The following is a 16478-nucleotide window of genomic DNA, read 5'->3' on the forward strand; positions in this document are numbered from 1 at the left end:
ATTATGGGTATTGTGATAATAGAGACACAGGGCTTACCTTTAGCCGGGGAAGAGGGCATTAGTGTTCTAGGTATGCTTTCTCCATCTGGTGAGCGCAAACAATGAAGCTGAGCGCCTGGTAAGCTGTGAGCACTTTCTTGATTAAATTCACTTCCGGCAAAATACGTACACCTTTCTGCTGAGCATAAATCCGTATCGTAAGGCATCAGAACCAAAGGACTACTGGCAAAGCGAAGCTTAACAATTCGATTGATGGAAAACTGGTACAGAGAAGGGGTTAGAGTATGATTTTGTTTATCTAAAAAGCTCGATAACATACATAATGCTGACAAATAAGATTACAGGAAAGGAAAATGCATATGTTTCATTGAATAAGTATGAAAAAAATCTTAATATCAAGAACCATTGATGATAAAAATAAATAATTAATGAAAGTAATAGAATAAAATAAAACAAATTGAAACAAAAATAAAAATAGTGAAAACTTAAAAATCTAAATGATGAAATATAAAGTTAGTAGCCCTAACCATGAAAACAATCTTAACATAATATGAAGATCCTTGAATTATCACAAGAAATAGTAAGCGAAAGTAATAAAAGAAAATAAAACAAATAAAAAATTGAACCAAAAATAAAAGCAATAAAAATGTATGTATCTAAATGATAAAGCATAAGACTAGTAGTCCTAAACATGAAAACCATCATAACATGATATGAAGATCCATGACTAATCTCAATAAATAATAAAAGAAATCAATAGAAGAAAGTAAAACAAATAACGTATTGAAACAAGTATAAATGTAATAAAAACATCAATACTAAAACATAAGATTAGTTATCATATTGCTAATCATGTTAAAATAAATACAACTGAGATAAAACATTTAAAAAACATTAAAATATGATAAATGGAAAAAGAACACTAAAAAATTGCTTTACACAGTGATTAGGGATGAGAAGATAATGAAAATCCAATCGTAATTAACTCTTTTCTCAATATTTTTTCCTTGATTGTTCTACTCCACTACAAGATATCACTTTATGATTTAATAGTTTATTTACAGCACTCTTGCAATTCCGTACAATTCCTACATTTGTTCACTTTAACCAACCGAAAACTTCATCTTCTCAGAAGCCATACACAGTATCCCACTAACCCATTGAGAGCCGGGGCGCCCTGCTTCCCATCGACTAATGTGGATTTTTTCAACCTTTTGCAATGTTTAATTTCGAACAGTTCAGACCCACAATAATATGCAATGTTGCTTGCAAAACATTGCACATTCCTTTTCGTTTGCTCCTTTTCCTGTTGTGCTCTTTGCTTTTCTCCTCTCTTTTTATTTTGCTCCTGCACGCACAGTATGTATCCTACCTATTTAGCTGCACCGAGCGTACTATATGACGCACTCTCAAAAACTGGGGGGCCCAAAATATGCTTTTCGTTACAAAAAAACCCGGTAGAAAAGAGCATGCAGTAAAGTAATACGTCCTGCCGTGGTTTTCGGTTTTCCTGTTTCATTGTTTCGCTTAAAAGCTACACCACTTGCTCCTTGCTTGTTCGAGTGGATATTGCCGCCCTTTCTTTTTAAAAACGTTTAGCTCTTGTTTAAGACTGTGGTTTTCTGTGTGGGTATATTCACTATTTGCTGATATACTTGTGTTTGTGTGTGTGTGTTTTACTCGCTGATGCATCAATCATCTACATTTATAATGCAAAGCGGACACTTTTTTGACTACTCTTGAGAAGCGTTTTGCTTTGTTTCCTTCTTTTTTGTATTTTAGGATAAAGGAAAGAGGAGCAGTGACACACCAGTAGCGACGACGCATTTATTGTTTTATTAAGTTGTGATATTTCTTGTTTAATGCTGGTTGTTTTTTTTTTACTACAGATTGCTTCAAAGCGTTACAACAGAGTACGTCGTCACTAAGTGTGCGCTAGCTATTTAGTGAGCTTTATAAGATTCAAGTCAGCGAGATTCTTAAGACCTTCCCTACCTATCTTACACAGAACACCGGCTACAAGGGAAAAGGATTGCTAATATGTGTTGTTTAATAATATTAACTGCTTCACTCTTTTTAAACCTTTTTTTGTGCTGGTACAATGTGTTTTTGTCGCGGCAGTGTATCTCATTCAGTATAACAAATGCAGTACACAAAACCGACAACGTTGCTCATCTCTCTCTCGCCAGAGCATTTTTACATCTTTTCTTGTTTCATTTCATTTTCCTATTCTGCTTCTTTTTCACTCTGAATTCCCATCCCCAATTGCTTCACTACTCATGAGCGAACAGTATTGCTATTTGTGTGTATGATTATTGTGTTTATGGCGGTATGTTTTCTTTTTTTTTGCATTTCTGTTTTCATATTCGGTTCCAATACATAGGCTTACGCTACTTATTATTACTTTTTAGTCCTGTACACAGTTTTGTTGCTTTGTCTTACGCGCTAGCAAAATCGGTATCGTTTAATAAGGGAGGGTGGTATATAGGTAACACACCAAAAAGAGGGAGAGAATTTCTACTATTTGCAGTTGCTGTGCACGATAAAAGAAAAAGCAAATGAAAGTTTTCAATTCCTGTGAAACTTGTAAGCAGTTTGAAAGAGTCCAAAAAAAGAAAGAATTGTGTGTAATATCAATATCAATGCAAATAATAGCCTACCGAAAATTTCGCTCGTGAAACTCGTTACCGATTCAAAAGGATAAAGAGAGAGAAAGAGAGTATTTGCTTATCACATTAAATAATATCACAGGTACAATACAACACACACACTCACACACACTCAGCATAATTTCTTTGCTCAACTTTTCAATAAACGTAGATTGTTAATAGGATCGTTGGGATCGTGGAGGACTATAAACCTTCTCAATCGAACAAATTCTCACGTCCCGGGGGTATTTTGTTTAATGTTTATCAATCAATCGAATGTTCGAAAATTGATTAAACAGCATACTGCCCCACCGCTCCACTTCCTGCCTGTCCTATCTACCTCTTAATCCAACACACTCGATCACCTCCTCATCGCGTGGTGGTGTGTTGCACTGGTATATATTGATGATGAACGCGTTTTGCTGCAAATGCAAGTTCGTTATTCCGGGGTAAATTAAGGTGTGATTGCGCGCTTACTCGTCTCGTTTGCGAATTAATGAAATTTTGATTATGATTAATTGATATTGCTCCGTTACGTGTGACACTATTCGAAATGGAGAAGCAGCACTTTCTGCATAATACAGCACACCGTTCTGCATACTCAACCTAGGGGCTCGGTATGATGATGTTGTTAGCGTAGTTTGAAAATAATTTTCCTCTACAAAAGGAGCTTTGCTGCGAGTTCGATTTCATTTCATTTAATCAGGGAACGTATTAAAAAGTATTTTGCGATACAATAATAAAAAAATAAAAACAAAAAAGCGCTTTTCCAAAAGACCTCTTCAGAGTTAATTTTCCACAAAATTTCCTTCCCACTCAAACACAACTCGTTGTTTTTGCAGCCCCGCGGAGAAGTATTACATTAGAATCATTGCTTCCGGTTCCTGCTGGCTCAAATGTTCTACCTCATGAGGAACGTTAATGGCGACAATTATGATGAACATTAAGACCACTTTTATGATGCCAATAACAATAAACATCTTCAATCGAGTGGGCGCACTCGCTGGTAGCGCAAACTCAACCGCGGCGGGGGAAAAACAGTCATTTTTCCCTGGGTCGATGGTATCCTGGCGGAAATTAAAGTGAGCTTTTCGTCTGTAGGAAACGACGTCAGTACGAATTCACCCAGGGCAGGATGATGAATAACCGGGCATCTTCCAAAAGATGTTGCTGGGGCCAACGATGGTAAGGCATGCCGAGCGTCGTCGGGGTGGCCTCGTTGGGAACAATGGGATGTACGACGTTTGTCGAAAATGATACACCCAAAACATACAGCGCAACAACGGGGAAAACAACAAATAGGGATTAAAAGTGGGATGAATTATGATTTCTCTTTCCCCTGCACATGTGTGTGACATAAAACGGGTATGTTCTTCATCTTTCCATTTAATGATGATTTTAAATTTCCACATAGCATAAATAATATTCGTCTCGTAAAAATTTTAATCAAGGAAAGGTTAAAAGTACGAACAAACAGAATTGTTTGGAATTCAACATACAAAAAAAAACAAAGCTCTAGACATCCCCAACCAACACTTCACTCATCCAAGACCGACGATTCACCTAATCCCGGACGTAACAAGTGAAGGGTTTTATCGAAACACGCTGACTCGCGCACATTCATTCAAAATTCCCTCATTCAGATCCAAACCAGACGACCAGACAAATTGGTGAATCATGTTCGATGGAACTTTGCATCGCATTCCAAATTTCACATCATGTGTCTGCCGCGCGCGAGTTCGGACGATTATAGTCTGATGAACTGCAGAAGCACCAGCTCCAGCACCAGACATCGTCTAACCCCATTGCACACGGTCTTCATTATTGAACAATATTTCTGCCACCGGTCGTTCGGTCTGGATCGCACCCGACAAGAAGCGCAGTACGCGAACGATAGTAAACATTTTTGACATGATCCCGGGGATTCCGTTTCGGCGGATGCACCAGCAAGCACCACCGCACACACTCTGCCAAAGTTAAGTACATTTCACACGGCCGTACGACCGTAAGATGGTCGGCAGTGTGGTCTGCGGGTAAGAGCGATGCAACCAACTGCGAGAAGACACCGCACACTGCAGAGCTCTGCAGCTAAATATAAATTATGAACCGTGTACGAGAAGCGCTACTAGTCGACGAAACGCCGGCGACCGACCCGCGTTCACTTGTCATCGAACTCTGGGAACGGATGAACGGCACACACCGAAACACATTTACCCACTGCCGGACGGGGTTAACACGCAACGGAAGTGTGTTGTCATATTAAGTTTGTGTGAGCTCTCTCTGCACAACGCTTTCCAGACCACCGACAACACAGACATAGAGAAAGAGAGAGATCACATGTGATGTTTGCTTGGTGAAACGTCCCAGGGAAAAGATGAAATTAATCATAGCCACACTCCGTTATACTACAGGCTCACCGATCGTTTTCTTCCAGTCAGCACAATTCAATGCTAAGTAAGATAAATTGCAGCTTGTGTCAATGAGGGCAAAAGAAAGGAATGGTTTAAAAGTGCAAAATTCTCTTTGTTCAGAGGTCTTTAGTAAATAAAATAAAATAATAATAATAATTCAGCGGAGAAAAAAATAGTTCCTAACTCTCCTAACGCATGGAAATTATTCTCTAAATGGCATCGCTAACGAAACATCAACTGTACAGCAAGGGAAATTCTCATCTCAGAGTACCGAACGTTTCACTTAAATAAATTATTACCTTCCTAGGGACAACCCCTCCTTCGTATCTTTTGGTATCTCAAATGGTTCACCGGCGTGCGAAAAAACAAACCCTATGGGTCGTGTTGTGTATCTCTTGACTTGTGTGACCATTTTATAGCATTGTCTAATGCACCTTTCACCTCGCTTTACTTCCTTCACCTAAACTCGTATAGTTTGCACTGTCGCTTTACTACAGGACAGCCCCAGCCAGCTCATCTAAGTATAATTTCGAGCTCCTATTTCGAAGAAATCAATTCTGCGTAATTCAAAATTAAAAACCAACCTCCTAAACTGCGAATTCCGGAAGATAATACGCACGATTGTGTGTGCGTGTAGAACAAATCGGCAGATAAAAGCGCTTGCGTCTACTTACGTGCTGTGACGGGATAACGCTTCTCACTCACCCCTCAGACGCTATATTTATGCGGCTTGATGCATCGCCGTCGGTTCCTCATAGACCGGACCGAGCGACACGCCGTCATCTTCTTCATGGGTTCCGCCGTTGGTAAGCTTCGTCGTCTTCGACAGCTCGTCATGGGTGTCCGAGTCGGGCCCGGAACAACCGTTGCTTACCGTGTGGTCTTCGTTTTCGCTGTAGCTACCGGTCAGCATTTTGTCTGTTTCAGTCTCTTCGTGTTCGCTGATCGGTTCCTGCTGCTGCTGCTGATTGTACACGTACGGAGGATGCTGTTGCTGCTGGTGATTGTGATGATGGCCATTAGTGATGAGCATCGGTTGCTGCTGCGTTTGATCTCGGTGCATTTGCTGCTGGTGGAGGTGGTGCTGCTGCTGCTGCTGCTGGTGATAGTTACCGTTGATGGCGTTTTCAATATTTACGTGCACGGTTTTCACAAACTTCGGATGCATGCGGAAGCCGCCACTGCCGCTGCTACTGCTCGCACCGGACGCGTCCGAGTAGTTGGTGAAGTAGGTGCAGTTTTCGTGCTCCGTTCTGCCGGGTACGCCGCTGCTGTCGCCGTTGTGATGGTGACCGCTGTCATCCAGCATTTGATACTGCTCGTTGAACGATACCACCTTCGATGGGGTTAGGCCATCGTAGCTGCCCATACCATTAAGTCTGGAAAGGAAGAAGACAGGTTTTTTCATGTGCTATTCATGAGGTCGTTGACTTAGAAACATATTGGTGTTTTCATTTGTAGGTTTTTGTTTTTCGTTTATAATTTTTAGACAAAAAAACGCAATATAATATGACAATTTAGGTAATTTATGGGGGTCATCCATAAATTACGTAGCGCCAAAAAATTGGAAAATTAGGCTCATTCTAAGTAATGAAACAAAATGTAACGCAGACTGGCACTTGCTTGTATCCCCAGTGAGCGTAACGTAATTTATACATGGTTGAAAATGATACTGAATGAGATACTATCATCAGCGCCATCTTACAGAATGCAAACAAACTATTCGCAAAACTAACGACCGCAAATTTCATTTTCTTCATTGATATTTAACCAACAAATAAACATGATTTACTAAATGTCGCATATCTTCTCTACACTTACTTGTTCATATGGTGATGTTGTTGCATCATCATATTGTTGTGGAGCTGCTGCTGCTGCTGCTGATGTTGCAGGTGAGCGTGGTGCTGTTGCTGCTGCTGGTCTAGAAATTCGTGATTTTTCGAGCCGCCCGAATGGCTGCTCCGGGAATGGTTCGACTGGCAGCATGATATGGAAGATGCCGACGACGAGTTGGGCATCCGATACGGATGATAGTTGACGTCTCCGTTCTTCACCGGACTGTTGTACACGTCGTCGTTGAAGTAAGGTGACTGGTGTTCGGCGGATCCGGGCGTACCACCGTTCATGTATGGGAGAAAGTGTGGCGGCTGCTGCTGCTGTTGCTGACCAACTGCAGACTGCTGGTTCGGCAGCGGAAGCGGTGGTACATTGCGCATGGTGCACTCGTTCGAGCTGCTTCTAGACGATCCGCGTCCTAGCAGGGATGGATCTACATATTGATATGAATGTTGAGCACTGCCACTACTTGGGATTGTTTCCATTCATGAGTGAGAGTGTGCGTGCGATTAATCGATGGTGTTAGTACGTCCAGGCAAAACAACACACAACACGCAAACGCGGAAAGCGAGCGAAGGGAGGAAAAAAGCAGTATTAGTATCTTTGTATGACCAAACCGTTCACCAAAGAGGGAGAGAAAGCATATACACAACAGTTGGCGCGCTACTTACTTATAACTACCGGATTGGGCCGATCCACAACGAGCGGACGATCCCTGGGAACCGATCGCGGTGGGTGGACAGCCACTGCCTCCATTGTTACCACCACCACCGCCGATCAGTTCCGAGGGATACACATGATTTAGATGTATATGGTGGTCTAAAGCTTGTGGTATCGGTGGCGGATGCTCCGGTGGAGGAGGAAGGAAATCAATCCAGTTTGCAGGAGGAGCTGGAGAATGGTGGCGGAGCAGTAGGGGGAGGTTTTGATTTCGATTAGTACGGCAAAACATTTTAGTATCATTTGTTTTTGTAAAGAAATATTAGTATTTTATAGTTCATTTGGAGAGCAACACAAATAAACGAAGAATTGGGGATTTTTGGAGGAAATCTTACCTTGATTGTATGGCACCGGCGTGAAAGCTTTCGGATGTCCAGCAAGATACGTTGCCGGATCGGAACGATTGGTGGACGCTCCTGATATGTACCCGTCCAGGCCCTGGTAGCTCATCTTGCCATTGTCGTTGCAGTTCCCGTTCACAAGTACAGTGGTCGCGTAGGGCGATGGATTGTCTGGAGACTGTAAAACCCAAAAAGGAGAAATAATTGGAAAAATGAATGCTTAGAATAGGCCACAAACGAGACCGTTGGATGTCTGATGGATCCCTCAAAAACCTTACCTTACGACTGTTGTAGAACGAAGTGATGCTTCTCGGATCCACCTCGGCGTAATCCGTACTAACGTCCGCATAGTTCGCCGTGTTCTGAGAACTTTCCAGCAGCTTCGCCTCGCTTAGTCCCGAATCCTTATCCGTGTCCGTCGATCGCCAGCCGCGATCGATCCACAGACAGTCGCGCCGTGAGACGACCATCGGCCGCCGGCTTGGGTCCGTCATCCCGCCACCAGCACTGCCCGACACCGTCGTGGTGGCGCTCATCATCTCCTTGTTTACTTTTGCCCGGTTACGCACAATCAGCACGACCGTGAGGACGCCGCTCACGAGCAGCATCATCAGCAGCACTACCACCGGCACCGTGAACCAGGGTTCGTGCCACATATTTAGCTTCCGGGTGTCCTCAAAATCGCTCAGCGAATTGTGCGCCCTCGGCGGAGCTATCACATGCGCTGGGTCCATCACGAGGTACGCTGGCTTCGAGTACGGTCCAGCCCCAACCCGGTTGAAGGCAACTACCCGTACCGTGTACGTCTGGCCCGTCGTAAGACTGTGAAAGACGATCGATGTCGTCGTAGCGTTGAGCGTGATCTGAGCTAGAACTTTCGACGAGTTGGCCGCACGCAGCTGCACCTTGTACCCGAGCAGGACACCGTTCAGGTGCGAGTCGACCGGTGGCAACCAATTGACCAGACCCGTCGTTAAGTTTACCATGCCGGTTTGCACGTTCATGGGGGCGCCCGTGGGGAAATCTTCCAGCGTTTGTACCACCTTCGAGCTGGTCGGCTGTCCCTCGACCGTTTTGAAGTAGGGCGTGAGGAAAAACTCGTACCGGGTGAACTTTTCCAGCCCCGTTATGACGTACGTCTCGGAGGGATTCATCGGTATGGTGAGCATGCTGTAGCTTTGGGCGTCGGCCCCGGCGGACAGGTTCCGGTACCGCACGTACAAACCTTCGACGTAGTCATTCGTGTTGCTGATGTGGAGCTGCCATTCCAGCCGGATGGTGGTGGAGTTGATTGCGACCGCGTCAACCAATTCCAGGATCTAGGGTAGTTAATTAAATGGGTTTTATGTAACCGGTGGTAACAGTTTTATGGAGTTGTAAAGAGACACGAGTAAGGAACAGAAGACACTAACCTGCCCACTTAGAAGCAATCGAGCTGTTTCTATTTCTTCCGGCATCGTCACGCCATCGTTGGCGGAAAGCGTGCGGATGATGGCGGACGTTGGCGAAGGGGCCGAATAGCCGTACCCGTTCTCAGCGCGGATGATGAACATGTACGAAGTGGAATGTGAAAGGTTTGTTATCTGGAAACGGAAAATATTCAAGCCAAGAACACAAATATTGACATTTTTTTCTCCATTTTTCCCATTCCCATCACACTAAAGTTCCCGCGGCGCTTACCGTTGCGGTATAGCCCGGGATGCGACTCATCGCTTTGATCCAGCCCGCCTTCTCCTCCGGGCTGTAGTACTCGATCGTGTACCCATCCGTTACGGAGTTCATCTGCAGCTCGTCCTGACCCCGGGTCCAGGTCAGCGTAATGTTGCTGTTGGTGATATTAACCGCCTTCGGCATGCCCGGTGCCGATGGCAGCAGTTCCGCATTGTGCGACCGGTGCTGCATTGACGAAAGGCTGCTTTCAACCTGCAGGAGAGAATCGGGATGTGTGTATATGTGTATGTTTGTTAGTTGCACTACACGCTTATCAGGTGTTCGAGATCTCAAAATATTCAATTTTGCAAAATTTGCATTATGCACTGGTTGCGCCTGTCAGAGGGGGAGTAGTGTAGTTCACCTACGCTCTTAGGATTACGAAAGAGGCAACACTGCACCACAAGAATGAACTTACCGTTAAGTGTGCACTCCATGAGGTTTCACCTTTCTCAGAAAACGCCACACACCGGTACCAGCCGCTGTCCTCATTTCGCAAATCTGCAATGTGGATTAAAAAGCGTAGTTAAGAAAGACTGGTGGTGTACAACAATTCAACATCCAAACAAACGGTACAGAGAGTCCTCCGCGCCAGATCGAGCCAAGCCGCCTCGAGAATGAAAGAAAGCCGTCCCGCGCGCACACACGTTCGCTCTTGCCCGCCATGCTTCGCTATTGCTGATGATGCTTGGGAAAATGTCAGATATATCACCCGATCAAGCGCGATAGGAATGCGTGTATGTATGTGTATGTGTGTATGCCAAGTGCCCCCCCTCTTTGATGCACTGGTGCATTGCTGGGATATGATCGCTGCATGGTGGGATACTTTCTACGTTCTTCCGCTTGTTTATATATGCAAACGGAGCAAACGGCAGGGACTTGTCCCTGGTCTGCCTGCTGCAGTGAGAAAGAATTGGCACTGGGACATCATCAGCACAAACACAAACTGCTGCATCATGTACTCTCGTCTCTCCCGCTGGGAAATCGGCGATTGCATTGGGGGTTTGGTACGGGCGCATCGGAACTTTACCGACAATCCAGGCAATCCCGGCACAGCTCGTCCGACAATCGTTTGCCTTATTTATGAATACCGGCAGAGTTTGAAGCGCCAGAGCGCATAGTAATCGTTGCAAACAATCGAGATTATGTGTAACAGAATCACAAGACCGAGACGACATAGGTGGGGATATGATTTCTCAGAAAAAATGACTCGTTTTCTTCAATTCGGTGCTATATTGAGGTCTTTAAGCAGATCATGGGATTTTGATCTTTCACGAGAGAAAAGGTTTTAGCTAAACTAAAATCAACTTCCCAACATGTTTTCAATAGGTTTGTTGAATTCTCTTGAATACCTAAGACCGACGAAAGCTTTCAAGAGCTAAAAAACGAGGGAATCGGATTTCTTTATTACATTCACCACTTTCCGTAAATGAAGATACGGGAAAAAATCAAATTAATTACCCTTATTTTCTCCAGTCGAGCCAAAGAGAAGAGCAATGAATTAACTTTTAGTTTTTCCACTGTCGTAAGATGCTTACGGGAGGGTGTAATAGGGCAAAAAATGTACTGTTCTATGGCGTAAGTTATCCTTCGTCCACGACTTTTCTTCGAGAAGAGAGCTTCGATAAGGCAAAAACAAAAATCACTTCGTCTGTTGACGCAACTCCAAGGAGAATGTGCTGTGGTCTTTCTTCTCCTTTCAACCAAGTCTAAGTTCGTTTTTCCACCAGCCGTAGTAACTTGAAGTGCGGGTAAAGACAGGTATTAAAATGAAATCCCCAATGATAAAGACGTACAAACGCACAGACTCAAACACACACACACACACCAACGATCGTTTCCATTTGACGTATTTCGTTCGTGTCTTTACCGTTGCAACATTTTTCTTGCGGTTTTTTTTGTGTCAGCCAACCAGCAGCATTAAATTGCTCGCAGTCTATGGGTTGGCCTCTCTTATCATTTCACCATTTTTCAACTCGCATTAGAAGTAATCCGCATTGTTAGCTGTAATTATATTTTTCACCAAGTCAACTCACTTCCTGCTTTGCTCTTGCTATCGCGTTTCCATCACTTCTTCCCTGGGCGTGCGGTATTATTGTTGTGGAGGATGATAAAGCCATTTTCTTCCTATCCCCATCCCATTGGTGGCTTTCTTTCTTTGGTCTGGGCCCGTGAGATGTACGCTTTATTTTCCCACTTTTCATATGGCGGGAGAAGCCTGACAATTAAATCCCCTGTTATCAAGACGTTCGGACTTTTCGCTGCAACCTGACACAGCGGAGTGATAGGAGATAGGAACAAAAGGATCTTTTTTTGAAAATGGTTTCATCTGATTTGTTGGGGGTGGAGCTGGTGTTTTGCAATGAAATGGACTAATAATTACTGTACTAAAATATATTGTGTAAATATACTCTATGCAATAGAAGCCATTTTTTTATATCTCCCAAAAGAAATACATTGAATGCATTTGCTCAAAAGTAAATAAGACATTAGATGCAAAAGTGAGCGCTTAAATAAACGAAAGCCTCACAAAAAAGGCCATTATTTCTCCGCAAATCAACAACCAACACAAAAAAGTGGCATAATCAACCGAATGAAAGCACAACAAATCGTCCAACATTAGCAACATTGTTCGCGACAATTGTATGTGCGCGCCCCCTTTCTTTCAACGTCAATGGAAATAGCTTTCGTCGACTCGTGCTGAAATAATACCAATTATCCCAAACATTACCAAACGTGCACAATTAAACAATGTTGCATGAGGATAACTTTCCGCAGCGCGATTTACTGCTGTAGTCCTTTTCTTTGTGTTTTTATTTCTAGAACGCTGAAAATACGGCCCAAACATGCTACAAAAACCGCACGCGGAGACTGTAATCCATCGTTCGCACGCACTTGGGAAATTACATTTTTACGTTCCAGCTTAGCATTGTAAACAAAGATTAGGGAGGGCCGACGAGACCCGTCACGAAATAAGGCTAGAAAAATGCGACCGTCGTTTGCTTACTTTTTGTGCAAAAATCGTTATGCTTGCTGTGCGCAGCGCGGCGTGTTCAATGTGGCGGTGGGACGACACGAACGTCGCGTCTTTGGCAGTGCTTTATCAAAGCTCCGTATCAGCCCCGTAGAGGAAGTAGTGTAGAAGTATTGGCACATGCAAACGCTGCATGGCGGGGCTAAGACCTCACACAACATAAAGGAAACCCAACCGTATAGCTTTAAGCGTGCCCTCCGAGTCATTTTGTTGTATTTCAATTACTATATTTCTAGGTTCGTCGCCATCGTTCCGGAGTGTTTGGCATGGAGCGAAGACGACTCCTGCTGGTCGTAGTAGCAGCACCACAAACAAATAGCGAACGCTCACCCCCACGGCGAAAGCGACTGACGTTCGTGCGCTGGTCTGTTCCCCCGCCCCAGGCGAAAGCGAGCCTTATGCTTACCATCAATTCTTAGCGTGCCACCCTGGATGATTGAAATGCGCCCGTTACCGCCGGAAAGGTTGATATCGGTCGCATTTTTCATCCAGCGAATCATGGGCGTCGGATTACCGCTGGCACGGCACGGCAGCGTGGCAACGGTGCCGCGGGGCAGCGTTTGATTCGCTGGTACGATCTGCAGTATCGGCGGCGGACTGCTGTCCTCTGACGTTAGAACCTGTGCGGTGGGAGGGAAACAAACGACAAAAACACAATACAGAAGAAAAGCGTTAGAACATGTGGAATTGAGTTGTTGGAATATCTGTCAATGCTTATCGAGACGGGGATAGCGATAGCGATTCATATGTGTCCGGGGTGCTATCAATCGTACCTGTAAGTAAGCTCTGCTAACAGTCGAACCGGCCACACTCAGCGCTGAACAGATGTAGTACCCATCGTCATCCTTCTGGACGCCACGGATTTGTAGCGTTCCCTGCACCGATACCTGCATGTTGTCGTACGTATTGTTGGGAAACATCAGCGTCTGGGAGCCTTCCTTCGTCCAGAAGACGGACGGTTGCGGATTGCCGGACGCGGTGCACTTGAACGAGGCCACCCCGTTCAGGGCCGTCTTCTGGTCCTGGGGCTTGATCAGGAATGTCGGTGGAGCTGTAACGAAATCGGATATCAAACGGGCATCGAGCGCTGGTATCAATCGCAGATGATGACAGAAAGATGTCGTGGAGATCAAAGGCGGTTCGGTTTTTGGGGGGGGTTGAGAGTTAACAAAACGAAACCAGCGAGATGCATCATCTTCTCTAGTGACTTTGGAAGCATTTCAGAAAGGCAACCATTGTTTCAATTCCAAAATTGAGACTTTTAATTCTTCCGATTCCAAACCTTTCACTGGAGAGATGTCTGCGCTTAAGCCTGGGACATCCTATGAAGCGATTTTTGTCGAAACATTACTTTAAATTACTGTTTTAAGGCATCGTGGAGCTCTGATTGAAGAAGAAAGCATCACCTGAAGTACGGCACTCACATAATCCCACCGCATCGCAAGGGTTAAAAACGCACAAACTATAAACAACAGTTCCAACAATCCGTGGAATCCGTTCGTACCATAAATTTACCGAAGCCTTTCTACCACCGCACACAGACACAGTTGAGGAAGCGGTTTGATAAAACCATGAGTTTCCTGTAGCGGACGAACGCGCGATAGCAAATCCCGCACCTCGGTAAGTCTGTTTTTAGAACCAATGATACACCACATATAATACCGGTAGATACTTTAAAACGTATATATTACAACTGCATGCAACTGTACCAAAAGCCAAGCAAAAACTTAGCCGTGAAAGTTCTATGAAACGTTTAACATCCAACAAATGGGATGTGTGTGTGTTTTCACCCCTTTACAGCTAGAGGAGCAAAGTAAAGGATGTACCGGGTCGTAAATCTTTGACGTTAATTCTTATCGGACTTTTCGTTGATGCCATTACGGGTTGGTAAAACCGGGGCTGGATAAAATGTACTTCCTTCATACGGGGCCCGGAAATGAACTAACACTGTCGAGAGTGTATGGGGCGAGAAAGCGAAACTTGAAAAAGCTCGATGGTTGAAAACGACACCACCACCACCACCGACAGGCAGCAGCAGGGGCCACAAATGATTAATGATAATGCAACAACTGTGTGGCAGGTGTTTAAGTACTAGTGAAATATGATAGCGTTTGTGGCGAACGTTTCTAAGCGAACAAAGAGAAGAGCTCCACACCCAAACAAAAGTGTAGACTATTCCAACTGTTTGCTGTTTAAAATTAACACATTTTTGTTAACTCTCCCCAGAACATCCAGAAAATCAATAGCTTTGTTTGTTGGACAGGGGAAAACAACACTATACTTACAGTTGACGATGAGCTGTGCTTTCGCGCTGATCTGGCCAATCGAATTGTGCGCCTCGCAGATGTACATGCCCTGATCCGTCGGTACGACACTGCGGATGACCAGGCTGCGGTCCTCTTCCTCCTGAATTTCGGCTCTGCCCACCGGAATGTGACCGTTCTCCTTGCTCCACAAGATCTGCGGCGTTGGATCGCCATCGACGGCACAGCGGAACTGGACGCGCTGCCCTACCAGGGCAGTTGTGTCCATTGGTTCCAGCTTGAAGTAGGGTTTCACTACAATGACAAGAGAGAAGAACAGGAAAATGAAGAACAGGAAAATAGACCGAGAACTAATGTTTATCATCAAAATTGTGTATTTTAGGCTCATACCCTGAAACAATAAATTAAGTCTCTATTCTTAATTCTTAATTATTCTTAACGACTCCGAACCGACTCCGATTATTGTAAATCCGATTCCGGTTCCGGCACAATTGGAACCACTAATTATGCTTAGAGTGATCTGGTGTCGGGGTCAGAGTTATTCGGAATCTGAATCGGAGTCATTCGGGATCGGAGTCGGATTCATTCGAAATCGGAGTCGGAACCATCCGAAATTGGAGTCCACGTCATCCGAAATTAGATTAGGAGTCATCCGAAATCGGATTGGGATCATAATCAGCCAAGAGTAATAGTCGACAAAATTCGTTGTTAACAGGAGTTGGAGTCGAGAGGAGTCTGAATCGTCAGAAATTGGAATTGTAAGGAATCGGAATCGTCAGGAATCAAATTCGGCCGGAGTCGGCCAGAGACGGTCAGTGTTAAGGCCGTAGACATCGTTTTCGACTCCAACTGACTGCGGTCTACTCTGATTCCGGTCAATTCCGACTCTGGACGATTCTGGACGACTCTGGACGGTTCTTGACGACTACGAACGACTATGGACAACTCTGGACGACTCTGGACGACTCTGGACGACTCTGGACTACTCTGGACGACTCTGGACGACTCTGGACGACTCTGGACGACTCTGGACGACTCTGGACGACTCTGGACGACTCTGGACGACTCTGGACGACTCTGGACGACTCTGGACGACTCTGGACGACTCTGGACGACTCTGGACGACTCTGGACGACTCTGGACGACTCTGGACGACTCTGGATGACTCTGGACGACTCTGGACAACTCTGGACGACTCTGGACGACTCGCAACCTCACGAAAAACTTTCCGACTCCGAACGACTCTGACTTCGGATGGCTCTGATTCCGACTACGGATGACTCTGATTCCGACTACGGATGACTCTGATTCCGACTACGGATGACTCTGATTCCGACTACGGATGACTCTGATTCCGACTACGGATGACTCCGGATAATGCTGGTCAGAATTACCTTCTGCAGTCGGTTCCGAGAATTTTCAGAGTCAGATCAGGATTGAATCCGAATTTTTATCCATCACTAAATATAACTATTATTATTATTAAGCTCTTAGAAATATCGATGTTTTTACGA

The 16478-nt window shown here is 44.7% G+C and overlaps 1 protein-coding gene across 4 annotated transcripts in view; it reads right to left on the reverse strand.

The window, feature by feature from the left end:
* Nucleotides 1–1034: 1034 nt before the first annotated feature.
* LOC120955917 (protein sax-3-like) overlaps nt 1035–16478 on the reverse strand; it is a 125824-nt gene continuing 110380 nt past the window's right edge. For 2 of the 4 annotated variants that reach the window (XM_040377148.2, XM_040377150.2), the window contains exons 7-17: nt 14986–15258; nt 13474–13751; nt 13107–13320; nt 10085–10167; nt 9637–9879; nt 9369–9539; nt 8235–9275; nt 7951–8134; nt 7567–7786; nt 6881–7363; nt 1035–6438 (exon numbers count right to left, since the gene is read on the reverse strand). In XM_040377148.2, the coding sequence (XP_040233082.2) occupies nt 5781–6438; nt 6881–7363; nt 7567–7786; nt 7951–8134; nt 8235–9275; nt 9369–9539; nt 9637–9879; nt 10085–10167; nt 13107–13320; nt 13474–13751; nt 14986–15258 (3848 nt within the window). In that variant the 3' untranslated portion in view covers nt 1035–5780. The remainder of the gene's footprint in view (nt 6439–6880; nt 7364–7566; nt 7787–7950; nt 8135–8234; nt 9276–9368; nt 9540–9636; nt 9880–10084; nt 10168–13106; nt 13321–13473; nt 13752–14985; nt 15259–16478) is intronic. The other 2 variants (XM_040377151.2, XM_040377152.2) reach the window with 2 other exon arrangements.

This window comes from Anopheles coluzzii, chromosome 3, assembly GCF_943734685.1.
Source record: "Anopheles coluzzii chromosome 3, AcolN3, whole genome shotgun sequence".
Classification (NCBI taxonomy): domain Eukaryota; kingdom Metazoa; phylum Arthropoda; class Insecta; order Diptera; family Culicidae; genus Anopheles; species Anopheles coluzzii.